At 66.1% G+C, this 14,329-nt stretch overlaps 2 protein-coding genes across 4 annotated transcripts; one reads left to right on the top strand and one right to left on the bottom strand.

Moving 5' to 3' along the window:
• The first annotated feature begins 944 nt into the window (after positions 1-944).
• Positions 945-6,137, top strand: RUNDC3A (RUN domain containing 3A). Of its 2 annotated transcripts, XM_068211949.1 has the most exons (11): positions 1,003-1,170; positions 2,705-2,820; positions 2,972-3,105; positions 3,526-3,611; positions 3,728-3,817; positions 3,904-3,984; positions 4,097-4,262; positions 4,477-4,634; positions 4,813-4,950; positions 5,075-5,181; positions 5,405-6,137. In XM_068211949.1, the coding sequence occupies exons 1-11, from the start codon at positions 1,064-1,066 to the stop codon at positions 5,545-5,547; spliced, it is 1,326 nt and encodes a 441-aa protein (XP_068068050.1). In that variant the 5' UTR covers positions 1,003-1,063; the 3' UTR covers positions 5,548-6,137. The 2 variants fall into 2 exon arrangements, with proteins under 2 accessions (XP_068068049.1, XP_068068050.1); XM_068211948.1 differs by lacking the exon at positions 5,075-5,181 and having other exon boundaries at positions 945-1,170.
• Positions 6,138-6,479: 342 nt separating this feature from the next.
• SLC25A39 (solute carrier family 25 member 39) lies at positions 6,480-12,606 on the bottom strand. Of its 2 annotated transcripts, XM_068211964.1 has the most exons (12): positions 12,477-12,606; positions 10,275-10,383; positions 10,138-10,197; positions 9,551-9,595; positions 8,788-8,897; positions 8,597-8,664; positions 8,355-8,479; positions 8,035-8,208; positions 7,829-7,938; positions 7,599-7,680; positions 7,423-7,503; positions 6,480-7,343 (listed from the first exon to the last, which is right to left on the bottom strand). In XM_068211964.1, exons 2-12 carry the CDS (start codon positions 10,369-10,371, stop codon positions 7,225-7,227), a joined length of 1,071 nt encoding a protein of 356 aa, XP_068068065.1. In that variant the 5' UTR covers positions 10,372-10,383; positions 12,477-12,606; the 3' UTR covers positions 6,480-7,224. The 2 variants fall into 2 exon arrangements, with proteins under 2 accessions (XP_068068065.1, XP_068068066.1); XM_068211965.1 differs by lacking the exon at positions 9,551-9,595.
• Between the last annotated feature and the right edge of the window lie 1,723 nt (positions 12,607-14,329).

The raw sequence follows: 14,329 nt of genomic DNA, 5'->3' as shown, positions 1-14,329 counted from the left end.
ACACACACCCACACCCACCCCTGCGCTCACACACAGTCCCATCCCAGCCCCGGTGCCTGGGGACTCCCACAGGGTCCCCCCAGCAGTGAGGTGGCACCGGAGCTGTCCCCACGGTGCCAGACCAGCCTGGGGGCCCATCCAGGCTGGGGACACGTTGGGCACCTGGTGGCACCCAGGGTGGGCGGAGGGGGGTGGTGCTGGCTCTGGGTGCCCCGATAACGGCGCCTGGCCTTATCTGGGCGCTGCCGAGGGCTCCCCTCCCTGCACAGCCTTGGGGATTTTGGGGGGTCCCTCCCCGCACTGTGCCCACCTGCCTCCGTGATGGGTTCTCTTGGCTGAGGCCCCCTTGGCAGGGGCAGAGCGGGTGTGTGGTGCCCCGGTGGGCACAGGGAGGTGGCACATGTCCCCACGGGGAATGTCTGGGCGCTGTGGGTGACTCTGATTTATCTGGGGGCCGTGGAGGTTTACGTGTGTGCTGTGGGATTCACCAGGCTCCCCCCGCTCCCGATTTCTCTGTCACAACAACGGGGAAACTGAGGCACAGTGAAAAACGGGGGAGTGGGAGGGGGTTTCCCCTCAGCACAGTCAGCCCCCCGGCGAAGGGGGTCCCTCGCCCCCCGCAGACCCCCCGGGGGGAAGGGGGGTTGTGATGCTCAGCCCCCCAAAAAGGGGATTGAGGCAGGGCAAGGCAGGGGGTGGTGATCTGAGCCTGGGGTGGGCAAAAGACCCCCCCCCCAAACCCCGGGGGCTGCCCCCCTCCCCGCGGCTTTACCCACGGGGTCCCCCAGCAGCGGCCCGTCACGTCGGGAGGGACAGGTGGGGACCCCCCGGGGGACTCCGGCCCTCCCCTCTTTATTCTGCCCCCCCCGTCCCCCGGAGAGAGATTTGGGGGGCCGGGGGCGGGGAGAGCATCCCTTTTGGGGGGGGGGGGGGCGGCGCACGGCCCGTGGCGTGGGCATCGGCGGAGCAAAGCCTGCGCGGTGCGGGGGGCCGCGGCCGTGGGGTGGGGGGGTCCCCACGGGGGAAGGGGCATCGCCCGTGGCCGTGGCGTCTGGGCCGCTGGATGGAAGCGAGCTGGGTGCCGGCTGCCATGGCTCTGGGGCTCTCCTCCAAGAAAGCTTCCTCCAGGAACATCGCCGTGGAGAGGAAAAACCTCATCACCGTCTGCAGGTGGGGGGCAGCCCGGGCGGGGGGCACCGCAAAATGGGGGGGTGGGTGGAGGGAGAGAGGAGCGGGGGGAGGGAGAAGAGACCACCGCCGGTGGGGATGGAGGAGATGGGGGGCGGGGAGGGGCCGTGGTGGGGAGGAGGGTGGGGGGTTCATCCCTCCCCCCCGCCGCCCCTTCACCCTCTGGGGGGATTTGTTGTTGCTGCAGTCGCTTTTTGAGGGGGGGAAATCCAGGTTTGGAGGGGGGAGGAGAAGGATGGGGATGCGGGAAAGGAGGGGGGGGGGGGCGCGGAGCTGCGGGGCCGCGGGGCTGCGGGCGGTGGGGCCGGGGCTGCGGGGGTTCCAGGGGGTTCCGGGGGGCTCCGGGGGGGCTGCGGGGATCTACAGGGGCTCGGGGGGGGGTCGCGAAGGGGGAGACAGGGGGCGGGGGACACAGTGACAACATGGAGGCGGGCGGTGCGCGGATGTCGGGGGCCGCTGGGGGCGGCGGGGGGATGCAGGGGGGAGTGGAGGGTGAGGGGGGCGCTGGGGGTAGCGGGGTGCAGGGGGGGGTGCTGGGGTTGGGGGACCCCCATGCGGGCGGGGGCCCAGGAAGTGACGTCATGGCCCCGGAGCGGCGGGGATGGGGGATGAAGGATGGAGGATGAGCGTTGTCATGGAGACTCCCGGCTGGACCGGGATGGGGGAGCAGCAATGGGGTGCAGGGACGGGGTGTGGGGGGCTGGTGGCTCCTGCCGGGCTGCAGGGGTGGGGTGACACCCCCGGGGGCCTGGTGAGGGGCTGCTGGTGCTGACAGTGCTGGAGCCTGGCCCAGGGCTGGGGGGATGTGGGAAGTACCAGGGCCCGGGCAACCTGGCAGGGACCCCCAGGGCCTCACGGTGGGGACTGGGGACCCCGGGGCTCCTCAGCGTGGCACAGGGCACCTCCAGACCCCACTGCCTTGACATGGGGACCCAATGGATCTCCTTGCCATGGCATGGGGCATCTAAAGACCTCGTTGCCATGACATGGAGACCCTCTGGATGTCCACCAGGATGCCTCCAGACCTCAGTGCCACGATGGGACACCCTCCACCTGCTGTCACGGGGGTCGCCCCAGGCAGCTGTGACCCACAGACCCCACAGACGGGGCAGTGCCCCCCAGGCAAACACCTGCCCCATCCCGCCCTGTCCTGCTGGGCTTGGCTGGTCCGTGTCCGTGTCCTCGGCGTCGCTGTGCCCCGAGCACGAGCGGCCGGGCGGAAGGGGAAGCCATCACCGCCTGCGCACGGCCGGGAGGAAGGGGGCCTTTGTTCGCCCTTCCTGGCCACTTGCACAGCGGGGAGCAGCGGCCGCCCCTCGGGGTCCCCGGGGACGTGGGGACAGGGGGGTCACCGAGCCACAGCCCAGCCCGACGCCCTCTTCCCGCTGCCGGGAGCGGGAGCCAACAGCTGGAAAAGCGCTTTGCTCCGGTGCTAAAGCCTCACGTGTGCCAGGGCTGGAGGTGGGCGCTGGCTGCGTGTCCCCCCCCCCGGCCGTGACGCCCGTCCCCTCGCCAGGTTCTCGGTGAAAACGCTTCTGGAGAAGTACACGGCGGATCCCATCGACGACTCCTCCGAGGAGTTCGTGAACTTCGCTGCCATCCTCGAGCAGATCCTCAGCCACCGCTTCAAAGGTAATGGTGGCCCCCAGGACCGTCCCTGTCCCCATCCCCATGTCCCGCGGTGGATGGGGATGCACATGCCGGCACCGGGAAGCGTGTCCAGCTCTGGTGGGGGGGCTTTGCTGGCACAGCAGCCCCTGAGCCAGCCCGTGGGTGCCCGCAGGCCCTGTCAGCTGGTTCAGCTCTGATGGACAGCGCGGGTTTTGGGATTACATCCGCCTGGCCTGCAGCAAGGTCCCCAACAACTGCGTCAGCAGCATCGAGAACATGGAGAACATCAGCACCTCCAGGGCCAAGGTCAGGAAGGCACCAGTCCTGTCCCTGTCTCTGTCCCTGTCCCCGTCTCTGTCCCTGTCCCCATCCCCATTTCTATGCCTGTCCCTGTTTCCATTCACTCCACCCTGACCCTGGTACATGGACCCATCTACATTCCTATCCCATCCCATCCCATCCCATCCCATCCCATCCCATTTACATATTTACATTGCCATCCCCATCCCCACCCCTCTGTGCCCCCTCCTGGCTCCCTCCCCCCTGCCCTCCTGCAGCTCCATCCCACACCACAGGGCCCCATGGGACACAACAGCAGCTGTGGGTCACAACTCACATGGGACACGACCTCCAGCTGCTGCCCAGAGTGCTGGGGGCGGGTGGGAATGTGGGGACCCCCCCGAGGCAGCCCCCATCCTCAGGAGTGCCCGGGGCGCTGCCTCGCAGGGCCGGGCCTGGATCCGTGTGGCGCTGATGGAGAAGCGAATGTCCGAGTACATCTCCACGGCCCTGCGGGACACTCGGACCACCAGGTGAGCAGCGCCTGGCCCTGCCGGCCATGGCCACACCTGGACCAGGGGGTGTGGGTGTGCTGGGGTGGGTTTTGGGGTGCTGGGGGGGGCACATCCAGCCGTGTGTTTCCCCACAGGCGGTTTTACGATGACGGGGCCATCATGCTGCGGGAGGAGTCCACGGTGCTCACGGGGATGCTCATCGGGCTCAGCGCCATCGACTTCAGGTAGGGACAGGTGACACAGTGGGACACAGGCCCCGACTGACAACCTCGGGGCTCCCTGACCACCTTCTCTCGCTGCCTCTGCTCAGCTTCTGCCTGAAGGGAGAGGTGATGGACGGTAAAACGCCCGTCGTCATTGACTACACGCCCTACCTGAAGTTCACGCAGAGGTAAGAGCTGGGGTGCCCTTCCTGGGGTGGGGATCCCCCTGTCTCTCCCCCAGCACCACGATGGGGCTCCCTGAACCCCTGACAGCCCCTGCTGAGCCCCCACACCCCCCAGCTATGACTACCTGAGTGAGGAGGAGGAGCGGGGCAGCGTGGAGAGCAGCACAAGCGAGGACAGCTCACCTGAACACCCCTACCTGCCCCTGGTCACCGACGAGGACAGCTGGTACAACAAGTGGCGCAAGATGGAGCAGAAATTCCGCATTGTTTACGCCCAAAAGGTACCGGGAGCCAGGCTGGGGCCGTCAGGGTATCACCTTCCCCAGGATGCTCCAGTCTGGAGCATCTCCGCCTCTGCATCCCTGCTCCCACAGCCCGGTGGTACCCTCAGCCCTTCATCCTGCTGCTGCGGTGGCCCAGCCCGCTCGCTGTCACTCTGGATGGCCCGGGGGACATTGGGTAGGTGGCAGGGGCACTGACGGTGGCCTCACACAGGGGTACCTGGAGGAGCTGGTGCGGCTGCGGGAGTCGCAGCTGAAGGACCTGGAGGCGGAGAACAAGCGGCTGAAGCTCCGGCTGGAGGAGGTGATGGTGCAGAACCAGCTGGAGAAGAGGGAGCTGGAGGGCGTCATCCTGGAGCTGCAGGAGCAGCTGTGAGTGGGGACCCACTGCCACTGCCAGGGGGCTCGGGGGGCTGGGGATCCCTGGAGTCAGGCTGCCCCACAGGCCCTGGGTGTCCCCAGTGCCCCACATGTCCCGTGGGCCGTGTCACCTGGCAGCTCCCCGGCACTGGTGGCTGTGCCAGGTGCTGAGCACCCGCCTTTGCTGCAGGACGGGGCTGATCCCCTGCGAGAACCCACAGCTGGCCCAGCTCTCCAAGGAGATGGTGACTCCCCTGGTCAACCAGTGGCCCTCCCTGGGGACCCTCAATGGCAACGAGAGCGGCTCGGACAGCAAACTCTACAGAAGGCAAGCTCACAGTGGGGGCAGAGACCTGCCGAAGCACCCTGCCCTACCCCGGGGGGGACACGAGGTGTGGGAGGAGCAGAAGGGCTGTGCCAGCTCCAGGGGGCTCAGAGCTGTCCCTCTGCAGGCACAGCTTCGTGAGCACCGACCAGCTCTCGGCCGAGAACAGCCTCAGCTCCGACTCCCAGCGCCTGGGCGAGGGCAAGCGCGAAGGGGAGCCCTGGGGGCCCTTGGGTAAGCCCCCCCCCCCACCATAGGGTGCCCCCGGGGCTCAGCACGTCTCCCCACATGCACCCAGGTGTCAGGACCCACCAGCAGCCCCCTCCTCATGGTTGGAATGCTGCCCCAGCAGTGCAGGGACGCCAGGTCGCCCCCGGAGAGGTGGTCCCTGTCCCCCCGGGGTGGCAGGGCTGGGACACGAGGCCGAGCCCCCCGTGACTCCCCACTCTGCCCGCAGGGAAGGACCCCACGCCCTCCATGCTGGGGCTCTGCGGCTCCCTGGCCTCCCTGCCCAGCTGCAAGTCCCTGGCCAGCCTCAAGTCCAACGAGTGCCTGGTGAGCGACAGCACGGAAGCCAGCCCGACCCGCAGCCCCAGCTGAGACCCCCGGCCCCCGCGCCGCCCCCCGGCCCAGCGTGATGGCACAGGACTGACTGAGCTCGGCCCCCCTCGCCACCCCGGGACCAACGAGGGACTCGCCGATCCCACCGGGGAGGCTGGGGACGGGCATCCCCCTCCCCGTCTTGAGACCCCACGCTGGCTGCGCCTTGGCCCCCCCAGCCCGGACCCCGGCTGGAGACACGGACCTGTTGGGATGGGAGGTGCAGGACTGGGGGAATGAACTGTGCCACGGTGGGGGGGACACTGGGAGTGACAGCTGCTGGGGAGCAAGGGGGGGTCGGGGCCAGGCCCCTTCCCGGGGTGAGGGTCTGGCGTGGCGCCGCTGTCCGTCCTGCTCAGCCTTTGGTGCCCTCCCGGGCCGCGCCTGCCTGGCCTCCCCCAGCTCCCCTGCACTGTGGGGGGCTGCCTGTCCCCCCTTGCAGCAGCATCCCCACAACAGGAGGAGGACTCTTCCTCCCCCTTCCTCCCCATCCTCCCCTGGGTTTTGGGTTGTTTTGGGTGATTTTGGTTTTTATTTCAGCCCCATCTGCCTTGTTGGAGCAAAAGGAATCAATAAACGCAGCAAGCAGAGCTGGCCTGTCACCCACCTCCCCGGCGGGGAACAGCCCCCTCGTGGCCCCCTGCCACAAGGTCCTGCCCCAGGCAAGGATCTTGGGGCACTCAGTGAGCCTCCTCCAGCCCCTCTGGGCAGGGAGGGCACCTTCGGGCCACAGCAGATCACCAAGGCTGGGCCAGCCCAGTCAGCAGCAGGGGCTGCTAGGGGAGGATGGTGGTCCTGGGGTCCCCTAACCCCCAGTGAACGCCCAGCAGGGACCCTGTGGGTGACAGGACTGTGCCCACACAACAGGGCCGTGGCTGTCACCCCACAGGTGTCTCAACAGCCCCCCAGCACACAGAGAGAAATCCTTCCACTAAGAGACTATTATTTTATTTAAGAAATTAGGAGAAATTCCCTCCGTGAGTCCCGGGGTAACAGGGGCAGTGCCCGCAGAGCTGGGGCAGGCCCTTGCAGTGAAAGGATGGGGCAGGGGTGCCACAATGGCCCCCCGGAGCAGCACTGAGGTCTGTCCCCACACAGGGTCTGTCCAACCCAGGGTCTGACAGGAGATGGGGACATCCCGAGTGGAAGGAGAGGTCCAGAGGCAGGGAGAGGGTCCTGACGTGTCCCCATGCCATGCAGAGCCAGCAAGGTGAGGCTGTGTGTGAGTGATGGTTGGTGGGGGGGGCAGATCCCCAGGCAGAGCAGGGCTGGGGGGCCCAGGCAGGCAGAGAAGCCCCCGAGGTCTGGGGTTTGGTCCTTGCCAGAGCCCCAGCTCCATCTCCTGCCAGGCCAAGTCTCCTGGGACACCCCATCCTTGCGAGAGTGTCCATGAATCCAACAGCAGCATCTGTCCAGCCCCAAGGGATGGGTGCGGGGGGCTCCATATTCCCCCCAGTGTCACAGCAGCAGGCACAGATGTCCTCCAGAGTGGCTGGGACAGGGAGTGGGGCCAGGCTGGCCCTGGCTCCGTGTGCGGGCAGCGGGAGGCAGAGCAGGAACGAAGGCACTTGGGCTCTGCACGGCCGAGTGCGGATCGCCGCTCCCGGGACACCTGGCAGGAGCAGGACTGGCACTGTCCCCTGGGCACGGCCACATCCAGCCCTGCCCCAGGCCCGCTCACAATCCCCGCAGCTGCTGCTCCTGGTTCAGCTTCTGGAAGAAGCTCTTGCCAAATTCATAGGTGCTGATCATGATGGCGCAGGCAGGTGCCACCTTGATGACGCGGGGCAGGAACCCTGCAAGGACAGCGCCGTGAGCCCTGGGGTGACAGCAGGGCACCCGGAACCCCAGCACGGGGCCGGGGCACATCCTCACCTGCAAACAGCCCCCGGGTGCCAGACTCGGCGCGGATCCGCTGCATGAGCAGCCAGGTGGAGGAAGGCTTGGAGGCTGTGACTGTGGGGAGAGAGGGGAGCCAGGTGAGGGTTGGGGGACACCCATGGGGACTCCTGGTTGCCCCCCAGGCTCCTGCCTGGAGCCTGGCCCCTCACCTGGGTGCACCTCACTGTCTCCCAGCTCGATCTGCCGCTGGGTTTTGACCACGTCGAAGGGAAGAGTCAGCACCGCGGCCACCTGTGGGGTTGACACTGGATGTTGAGCCAGGACGTGGGGTTCCTGCCCAGTGCCAGCTCTGTTGTCACCTCCCAGCACCATCCCAGCCCCACTCCTCCCTCCCACAGGCGCCAACCCCACCAAGGGAGCCCCAGCGTCCCAAACTCACCGTGCCAGAGATGGCCCCGGATGCAAAGCTGACCATGAACGTGGCCCCGTCCAGCCAGGCCTGCCTGCAGAGCCACGTCCTCACCAGCTCGTAGTTAAACCAGTACAGAGCTGGGGGAGAGGAGACACCAGTGCTACCACTGGGCACTCCCCCACCAGCACAGGGCTGCCCTGGGCCCCCCATCTCCCCGTGCCCCCCAGGCATACCCGAGAAGGGGACATCCCGCAGCACGGTGGGTCCCCAGCCTCTCCAGAGGGACAGCCAGCCGTCCTGGGCCACTGCTGACTGGATGCAGACGCGCAGCTCGCGGTAGCTGAGCTGCTGGGACTGCATCTTGGTGCGGATCAGCTCCAGGGGGCTGATGACTGTCACAGCACCCACTGCAACAGAAGGGACACAGGGAATGAGAGCCATCAGCACCGTGCCAGGAGAGCCAGGCACTGCTTGTGGGCACTGAGACCTGCCACGCTCTGCTGCCAGGACACAGGGTGGGCATGGGGGGACCCCAGAGAGGAGGGGTACTCACGCCTGGCGAGGGCCCCAGCCAGCAAAGGGATGTAGTGGTTCCAGCTCCCCATCCGGGCGTGCAGGTAGTCCCGGAGCTGGTCATAGGTGGTGAAGTAAATGACGGTGGCTGGCACGGCCATGACCCTGCGAGGAGGAGAAGGGCAGTGAGGGGCACATGCCCTCCCTGGGGGCTGGCAGGGGGCTTGGGACCTAGGTCTGTGTGCCTGGGCAGGCGGTAGCAGCCAGAATCCCCAAACTCACAGGGTGGGGGGCAAGCCGCTCCAGAGAGATCTGATGCCCTCATAGCGTGTGATCTTCACAAAGGCATCCTGGGGGGAGAGCGGAGCACCAGGGACAGGAGTCACAGGTGGGAGAAAGACAAACGATCCCCCAGAAAACACCCCGACACCCATCTGGGGTGGGGAGGCCCTGCCCACGCCTGGAGCTCCTACCAGCGTGCCGGTGAAGTGGCCGGGGGCCTTGTACCAGGCGGTGCAGCCGTTGCCGTTCTGGCAGACGTACAGGTGGTCCATGAGCCCGTTGCAGTAGAGGAAACACTTCCCTGGGGCAGGAAACAACGGCACTGCCATGACACAGGAGACCCTTCCCCTCTGCCCCATGCCCAGCACATCTGATCCCAAAGCTGTCACATCTGCCAGGAAGGAGCCAAACCCTCGGTGCTTGAGCCCAGTGTGCACCAGTCCAAGACCAAGGCCAGGAGAGGAACAACCCTCCAGCAAGGGTCTGATCATGGCCAGAACCAGGGCATGGGGACACCCAGCTCCATGGCAGGGATGGGGATACAGCAGGAGCCACTGCCAGCAACGGGAGAGGGTTTATGCCTCACTTGGTCTTGGCTCTGCTGCCCTGGCACTGCAGGGACATCAGCCCCTCCACTGTGCTCTCAAGCCAGGCACAAGGGACACCGGGCAGTGGAAATCCAAGGGGATTTTGACGAGGCAACAGGACAGAGTGACAAGACAGGGGGACCACAGACAGCCAGGCCTGCTGCACAACAGATCCCCAGAGATCTGGCACAGCCAGCCCCGAAGCAGGGCTGCAGGGGCAGCCTGGGCTGGGGACAATGTCAGCCCCCATAGTGCAGGGATGTCCCCACAGCCAGAGGAGCCCAAGCCACCACCAGTGGAGAAGCAAACCAGGATGAAGGCTTGGGAAAGCGAAGCCACTGGCAGCAGGAGCCCCTGGCGTACTCACATGTGGCCGGCTGAGCGCCCCAGGGCACTGACTGCGCTGCCAACACTGAAACACACAATGGGGACACACTGAGCAACCACACAGGGGACATGCCACCACGCGGGGCTGGGATGCTACAGCTCCCAGCTGGGCAGCGGGAGAGCTCTATGGGTGACTGCATGTCCCCACAGCCACTTCCCAAGCAGTTCCTATTGTCACCAAACCAGTCCCTTGGGGCCGGCCCCAGCCCACTGACCCCACGGGAAGGGGCAGAGCCCAAGGGGAGCAGCACGGAGACTGGAACAAAGGCAGTGGAGGAGCAGCCAGCAGCTGCAGCAAGCTGAGCCTCTGGAGGGCTGGGGGCTGCCAGGCACAGCGCTGACCCCCTCAGCACCAGGCTGTGGAAGGGGAAGGACAGAGCCAAGCACGAGCCCGGCTCCCCCGGCAGGGCCCCCGGGCCCGTGAGGACGAGGGGCCCATGGTAACCTGCCACCTCGCGATGGCCCCACGCTCCAGAGCGGAGACATCCCTGCCACCAGCTCTGCCAGCTGAGACACCCCCGCGGTGGGCCTGGCTGCAGCCCCCTGCCCTGCCCCGAGCGGGGTTACCTTTGGAGAAGGGGGTCCTCTGGGCCTGCAGCCGGATCTTCACTACGTCCAGCGGCGTCACTAAAAAGACACCATCCCTTAGCCCTGACACCCCCCGTGCCAGCCCCCCACCCCGGTGCCCACCCTGCCACGCTCACCGAAGAGGGAGGTGAGGATGGCACCTGTCCCTGAGGCCAGCATCTGCTGCAGCGGCGTGATGCCCCCGCCGGGGCTCGGTGGCATCTTCTCAGCCATGGCACTGTCCCCCTGCAACGCACGGCAGGGGATGCTCGAGGCTGGGGGGTCCCTGTCCAGGCATGAGGTCCCCTGGGAGCCCCCCCAGCATCCCCAGCCCAGCAGCGTGAGCACAGGTGTCCCCCGCCCGCTGTGCTATCGCTGCGGCACACGGCAGGCGAGGGCCCCCCATAATCAGGGTGTCCTGGGGGGTGACAGGACTGGCTCCCAGGGCCGGCCCAGCCCTGATAACACCCCCTGGCCCCACTCTGGCAGCAGGCCCAGCCTGGCTGGAGAGGTGGAGACAGTCCAGCCTTCCCTGTCCTTGGGGAAGGAGGACTGTCCCCTCCCTGCACTTGGAAAATTAAGGAAAGGAAGGAACAAAGTCCAAAGACCAACCACACTGTGACAGCCCCCCGACAGCTCTGGCTGGGATGGCAGCAGAGCCCGGTGCAGCCATGGCAGGACACCAGGGAGGGGGAGATCCCCCTCGTGAGTTTGCAACAAGAACCCCAAGAAGGGTTTAGGCATCTGAAACCTCCTGCCTGATCCCGCTGGGGCTTGGCAAGGCTGCAGCCTCCAGGGCTGGTGTGCTGTCCGCGGGAAGCAGGGGATATCACACCCTTCCCAGGCAGAAGGATGTGGAGAAGTGACCCTCAGCACATTCAGCACCAGCTGCTCCCTCTCGCTGCAGCCTGGGCATGATTATCATGCTGGGACAGGGCCATAGCAGGAGAGCTTCCAGGCTTTAGGAACCCGCAGGGTTCTTTAAAACCTGGGAATGCAGCAAAAAACCTTCACCATCTGACTCATCAATTTGCAAGGTCAGAGAAGTCATAAATCTCTCCTTTACGGGCTCTGGAATTGTTGGGTGACCGAGGCTGCAAGTTGGGACAGGCCTATCCTGAAGCCACACGTGCCAGCCCCACAGGGAGCTGGGTCTGTCCTGGCACAGGCACCAGCCCTGCTGGGAGAGCTGGATCCATCCCAGCCCTGCACATGTGCCAGCCCCACAGGGAGCTGGGCCTGTCCTGAACCCACCCCCTCCGGTGCCCCAGGATCTGGGTGCTCTTTGGGCACAGGCCCCCGGCGTGCCCATCACGGCGTGGCACGTGCCCCACAGGCCCCAGAGCCATTGCAAAACCGTGCCACAGGCAGGGCGCTGCCTCCGGATCCTGCCCGTGACCCAGCCCTCCTGCTCAGCCTGACGCAAGCCAGGGGAAATCTCTTGCTCCCAGCTCTGCCCCACCTGATAAACTCGCTCCCAATGCGTGCCGTGCCCCAGCACGGCCCCTCTGCTGGTGCTGGGGCAGCCGGGCACCTCCGGGGCTTCCCGTCTGTACCCAGGCTCCCCTCTCAGCTGGGAGCTGCTCCCTGTTCCACGCAGGGTAAAATACGTGCCTAAACCCAGAGCCCCGCTCCGCCCGGAGTGTCAGCGGGGCTGGCTATGGCACGGTGACGATGGGGACAACCGCGGGGGGAACACAAACACTTCCCAGGGACGGGGGCCTGCGGGAAGCTCAAGGAGCTCCTGCCGGGCTGGAAGGGCCCAGCTGACTCCGGCCCCGAGGCAGAGGGAAATCCTGCCGGCCGATCGCCGGCTCTCCCTTGACCCTGGGGCTGCTGCAGCCTCGGGGATGTGAGCACCTTCCCCCGCGGGACAGCGCCGGGCGGCCCCGCTGCTGGGCACGGAGCGTCCTGCCCAGCAGCGGGGGACAGCGCTGCTGTGTCCCCAGGACAGCCTGGCCCTCTGCCCTGGAGAACCCCCATGCTGCAGCCCCAACCCCTACGCGGTTTCTGCCCCCGTCCCTGGATCCTGCAGCCCCCCTGAGGGGTTTTCCCCCCCCAGTCAGAGCTCCGAGCCCCCAGCCCAGGGCTGGGCCCCCTCCCCTGGCCCTACACCTCCCTCTCTCAGGATCTGCAGCCCCGGCAGTCTCGGGGGGGGGGGGGGGCGCCCCCTCCCCGGGAGGCGAGCCCGGGGGGCCCTGCGGCCGCCTCCACGCCCACCGCAGCCGCACGACCCCCGACACCGGGGGAAACTGAGGCAGCGGTCACGCGTGCCGGACCACGAGGGAGATGACGTGGGGGACGGGGTGTCGGGGGAAGTGCCGGGGGTTCCGCCCCACCTGCTCATTCCAGCCAGGCTTGGCGCGTCCCTCCGGGACCGGGAGGCGGCTCCGCGCCGGCGGCGCCTTTAAGCAGCCCCATGGGCGCCGCTCGCCCTCCGCCGCGCTTCCGCCCGCCCCGCCCCGCGCATGCGCGCTGCGCCCCGCGCGCCCCTGCGCCCCCTGCCGGCCCGGGGGGGCGCGGCACCCTGAAACTCCTGGGGCGCAGAAATAGCCGGGATAGGGAAAATCCCGGGATAGGGAAAATCCCGGGATAGGGAAACAGCTGGGATAGGGAAACAGCTGGGATAGGGAAAATCCCGGGATAGGGAAACAGCTGGGATAGGGAAACAGCTGGGATAGGGAAAAACCCGGGACAGGGAAACAGCTGGGATAGAGAAAAACCCGGGATAGGGAAACAGCTGGGATAGAGAAAAACCCGGGATAGGGAAACAGCTGGGATAGAGAAACAGCTGGGATAGGGAAAATCCCGGGATAGGGAAACTCCCGGGATAGGGAAACTCCCGGGATAGGGAAACAGCTGGGATGGAGAAACTCCCGGGATAGGGAAACTCCCGGGATAGGGAAACAGCTGGGATAGGGAAACAGCTGGGATAGAGAAACAGCTGGGATGGAGAAAATCCCGGGATAGGGAAAATCCCAGGATACAGAAACTCCGGGGATAGAGAAAGTCCTGGGATGGAGAAAATCCTGGGATAGAGAAACTCCTGGGATGGAGAAAATCCTGGGATGGAGAAACTCCTGGGACAGAGAAACTCCTGGGATAGAGAAACTCCTGGGATAGAGAAACACCTGGAACACAGAAACACCTGGGATACAGAAACACCTGGGACACAGAAACATCTGGGACACAGACACACCTGGGATAGCGAAACACCTGGGATACAGAAACACCTGGAACACAGAAACACCTGGGACACAGAAACATCTGGGACACAGAAACACCTGGGACACAGACAGCCCGTACACAGACACGTTGTACGCAGACACCCGGAGCACAAACACCCTGTACACGCCTGGCACACGCCTGGCACACGCCTGGCACACGCCTTGTGCGTGCCTCGCACACTCACCGTGCCGGAGAAGGACGTGCCCTGCACACTCCCGGTGCTGACAGAGGGGCCCACCTTGCACAGTCACTGTGCTGGCAGAGGGGTTCACCTTGCACACTCACACTCCTTGCTGGCAGGCTGTGCCTTGCACACTCGCCGTGCTGAAGCCCTGCGGCTCTCACCCTCCCCATCGTGAGCCCACCGGGGTTGCCCATCCTGGTGTGGCTCGCACGCTCGTCATGCCAGGGTCAGCGGCAGGCTGGGACACGGGCACGGTGCCATGCCAGGCCCTGTGCCACTCTGCTGCCTGCAGAGGAACAAAGCCTCTCAGTTCCCAAAGCACCGCGAGCACCCAGCACCTCCCCGTCCTCTGCCACGCTCCCTGCAGCTCCGCCGGGCTCTCCGAGCAGGGGGGCGAGTGCCCTGCTGCTTCCACCTGGGCCTGTGAGAGCTGGGATTAATGCCAGGACCCGATGGGTTTGGGGGGGCTGGGATGCCATCTCTGCTCAGTGCAGACCCTCAAGTGGAGTCATTCCATGTGTTGGAAGCACTGTGTTTCCTATGGAGAACCCCGAGTCCTTCTGGGTGAGGTGGTGATCTCCCTGAGGGGCTCTTATTTCTGCTTGTAGTTCAATTTGGGTATTTTCTCGGGAGGAGTTTCTTCACTGAAAGGGTGATTAGACCTTGGCAGTGGCTGCCCAGGGAGGTGGGAGGTGGTGGAGTCCCCATCCCTGGAGGTGTCCAAGGAATGGCTCAACATGGCACTAAGTGCTCTGGACTGGTTGACGAGGCGGGGATCGG

The sequence above is a fragment of the Anomalospiza imberbis genome, chromosome 22, assembly GCF_031753505.1.
Source record: "Anomalospiza imberbis isolate Cuckoo-Finch-1a 21T00152 chromosome 22, ASM3175350v1, whole genome shotgun sequence".
In the NCBI taxonomy this organism is placed as follows: domain Eukaryota; kingdom Metazoa; phylum Chordata; class Aves; order Passeriformes; family Viduidae; genus Anomalospiza; species Anomalospiza imberbis.
Note: the sequence above shows the minus strand (reverse complement) of the source record. Positions and strands in the feature narration are given on the sequence as shown.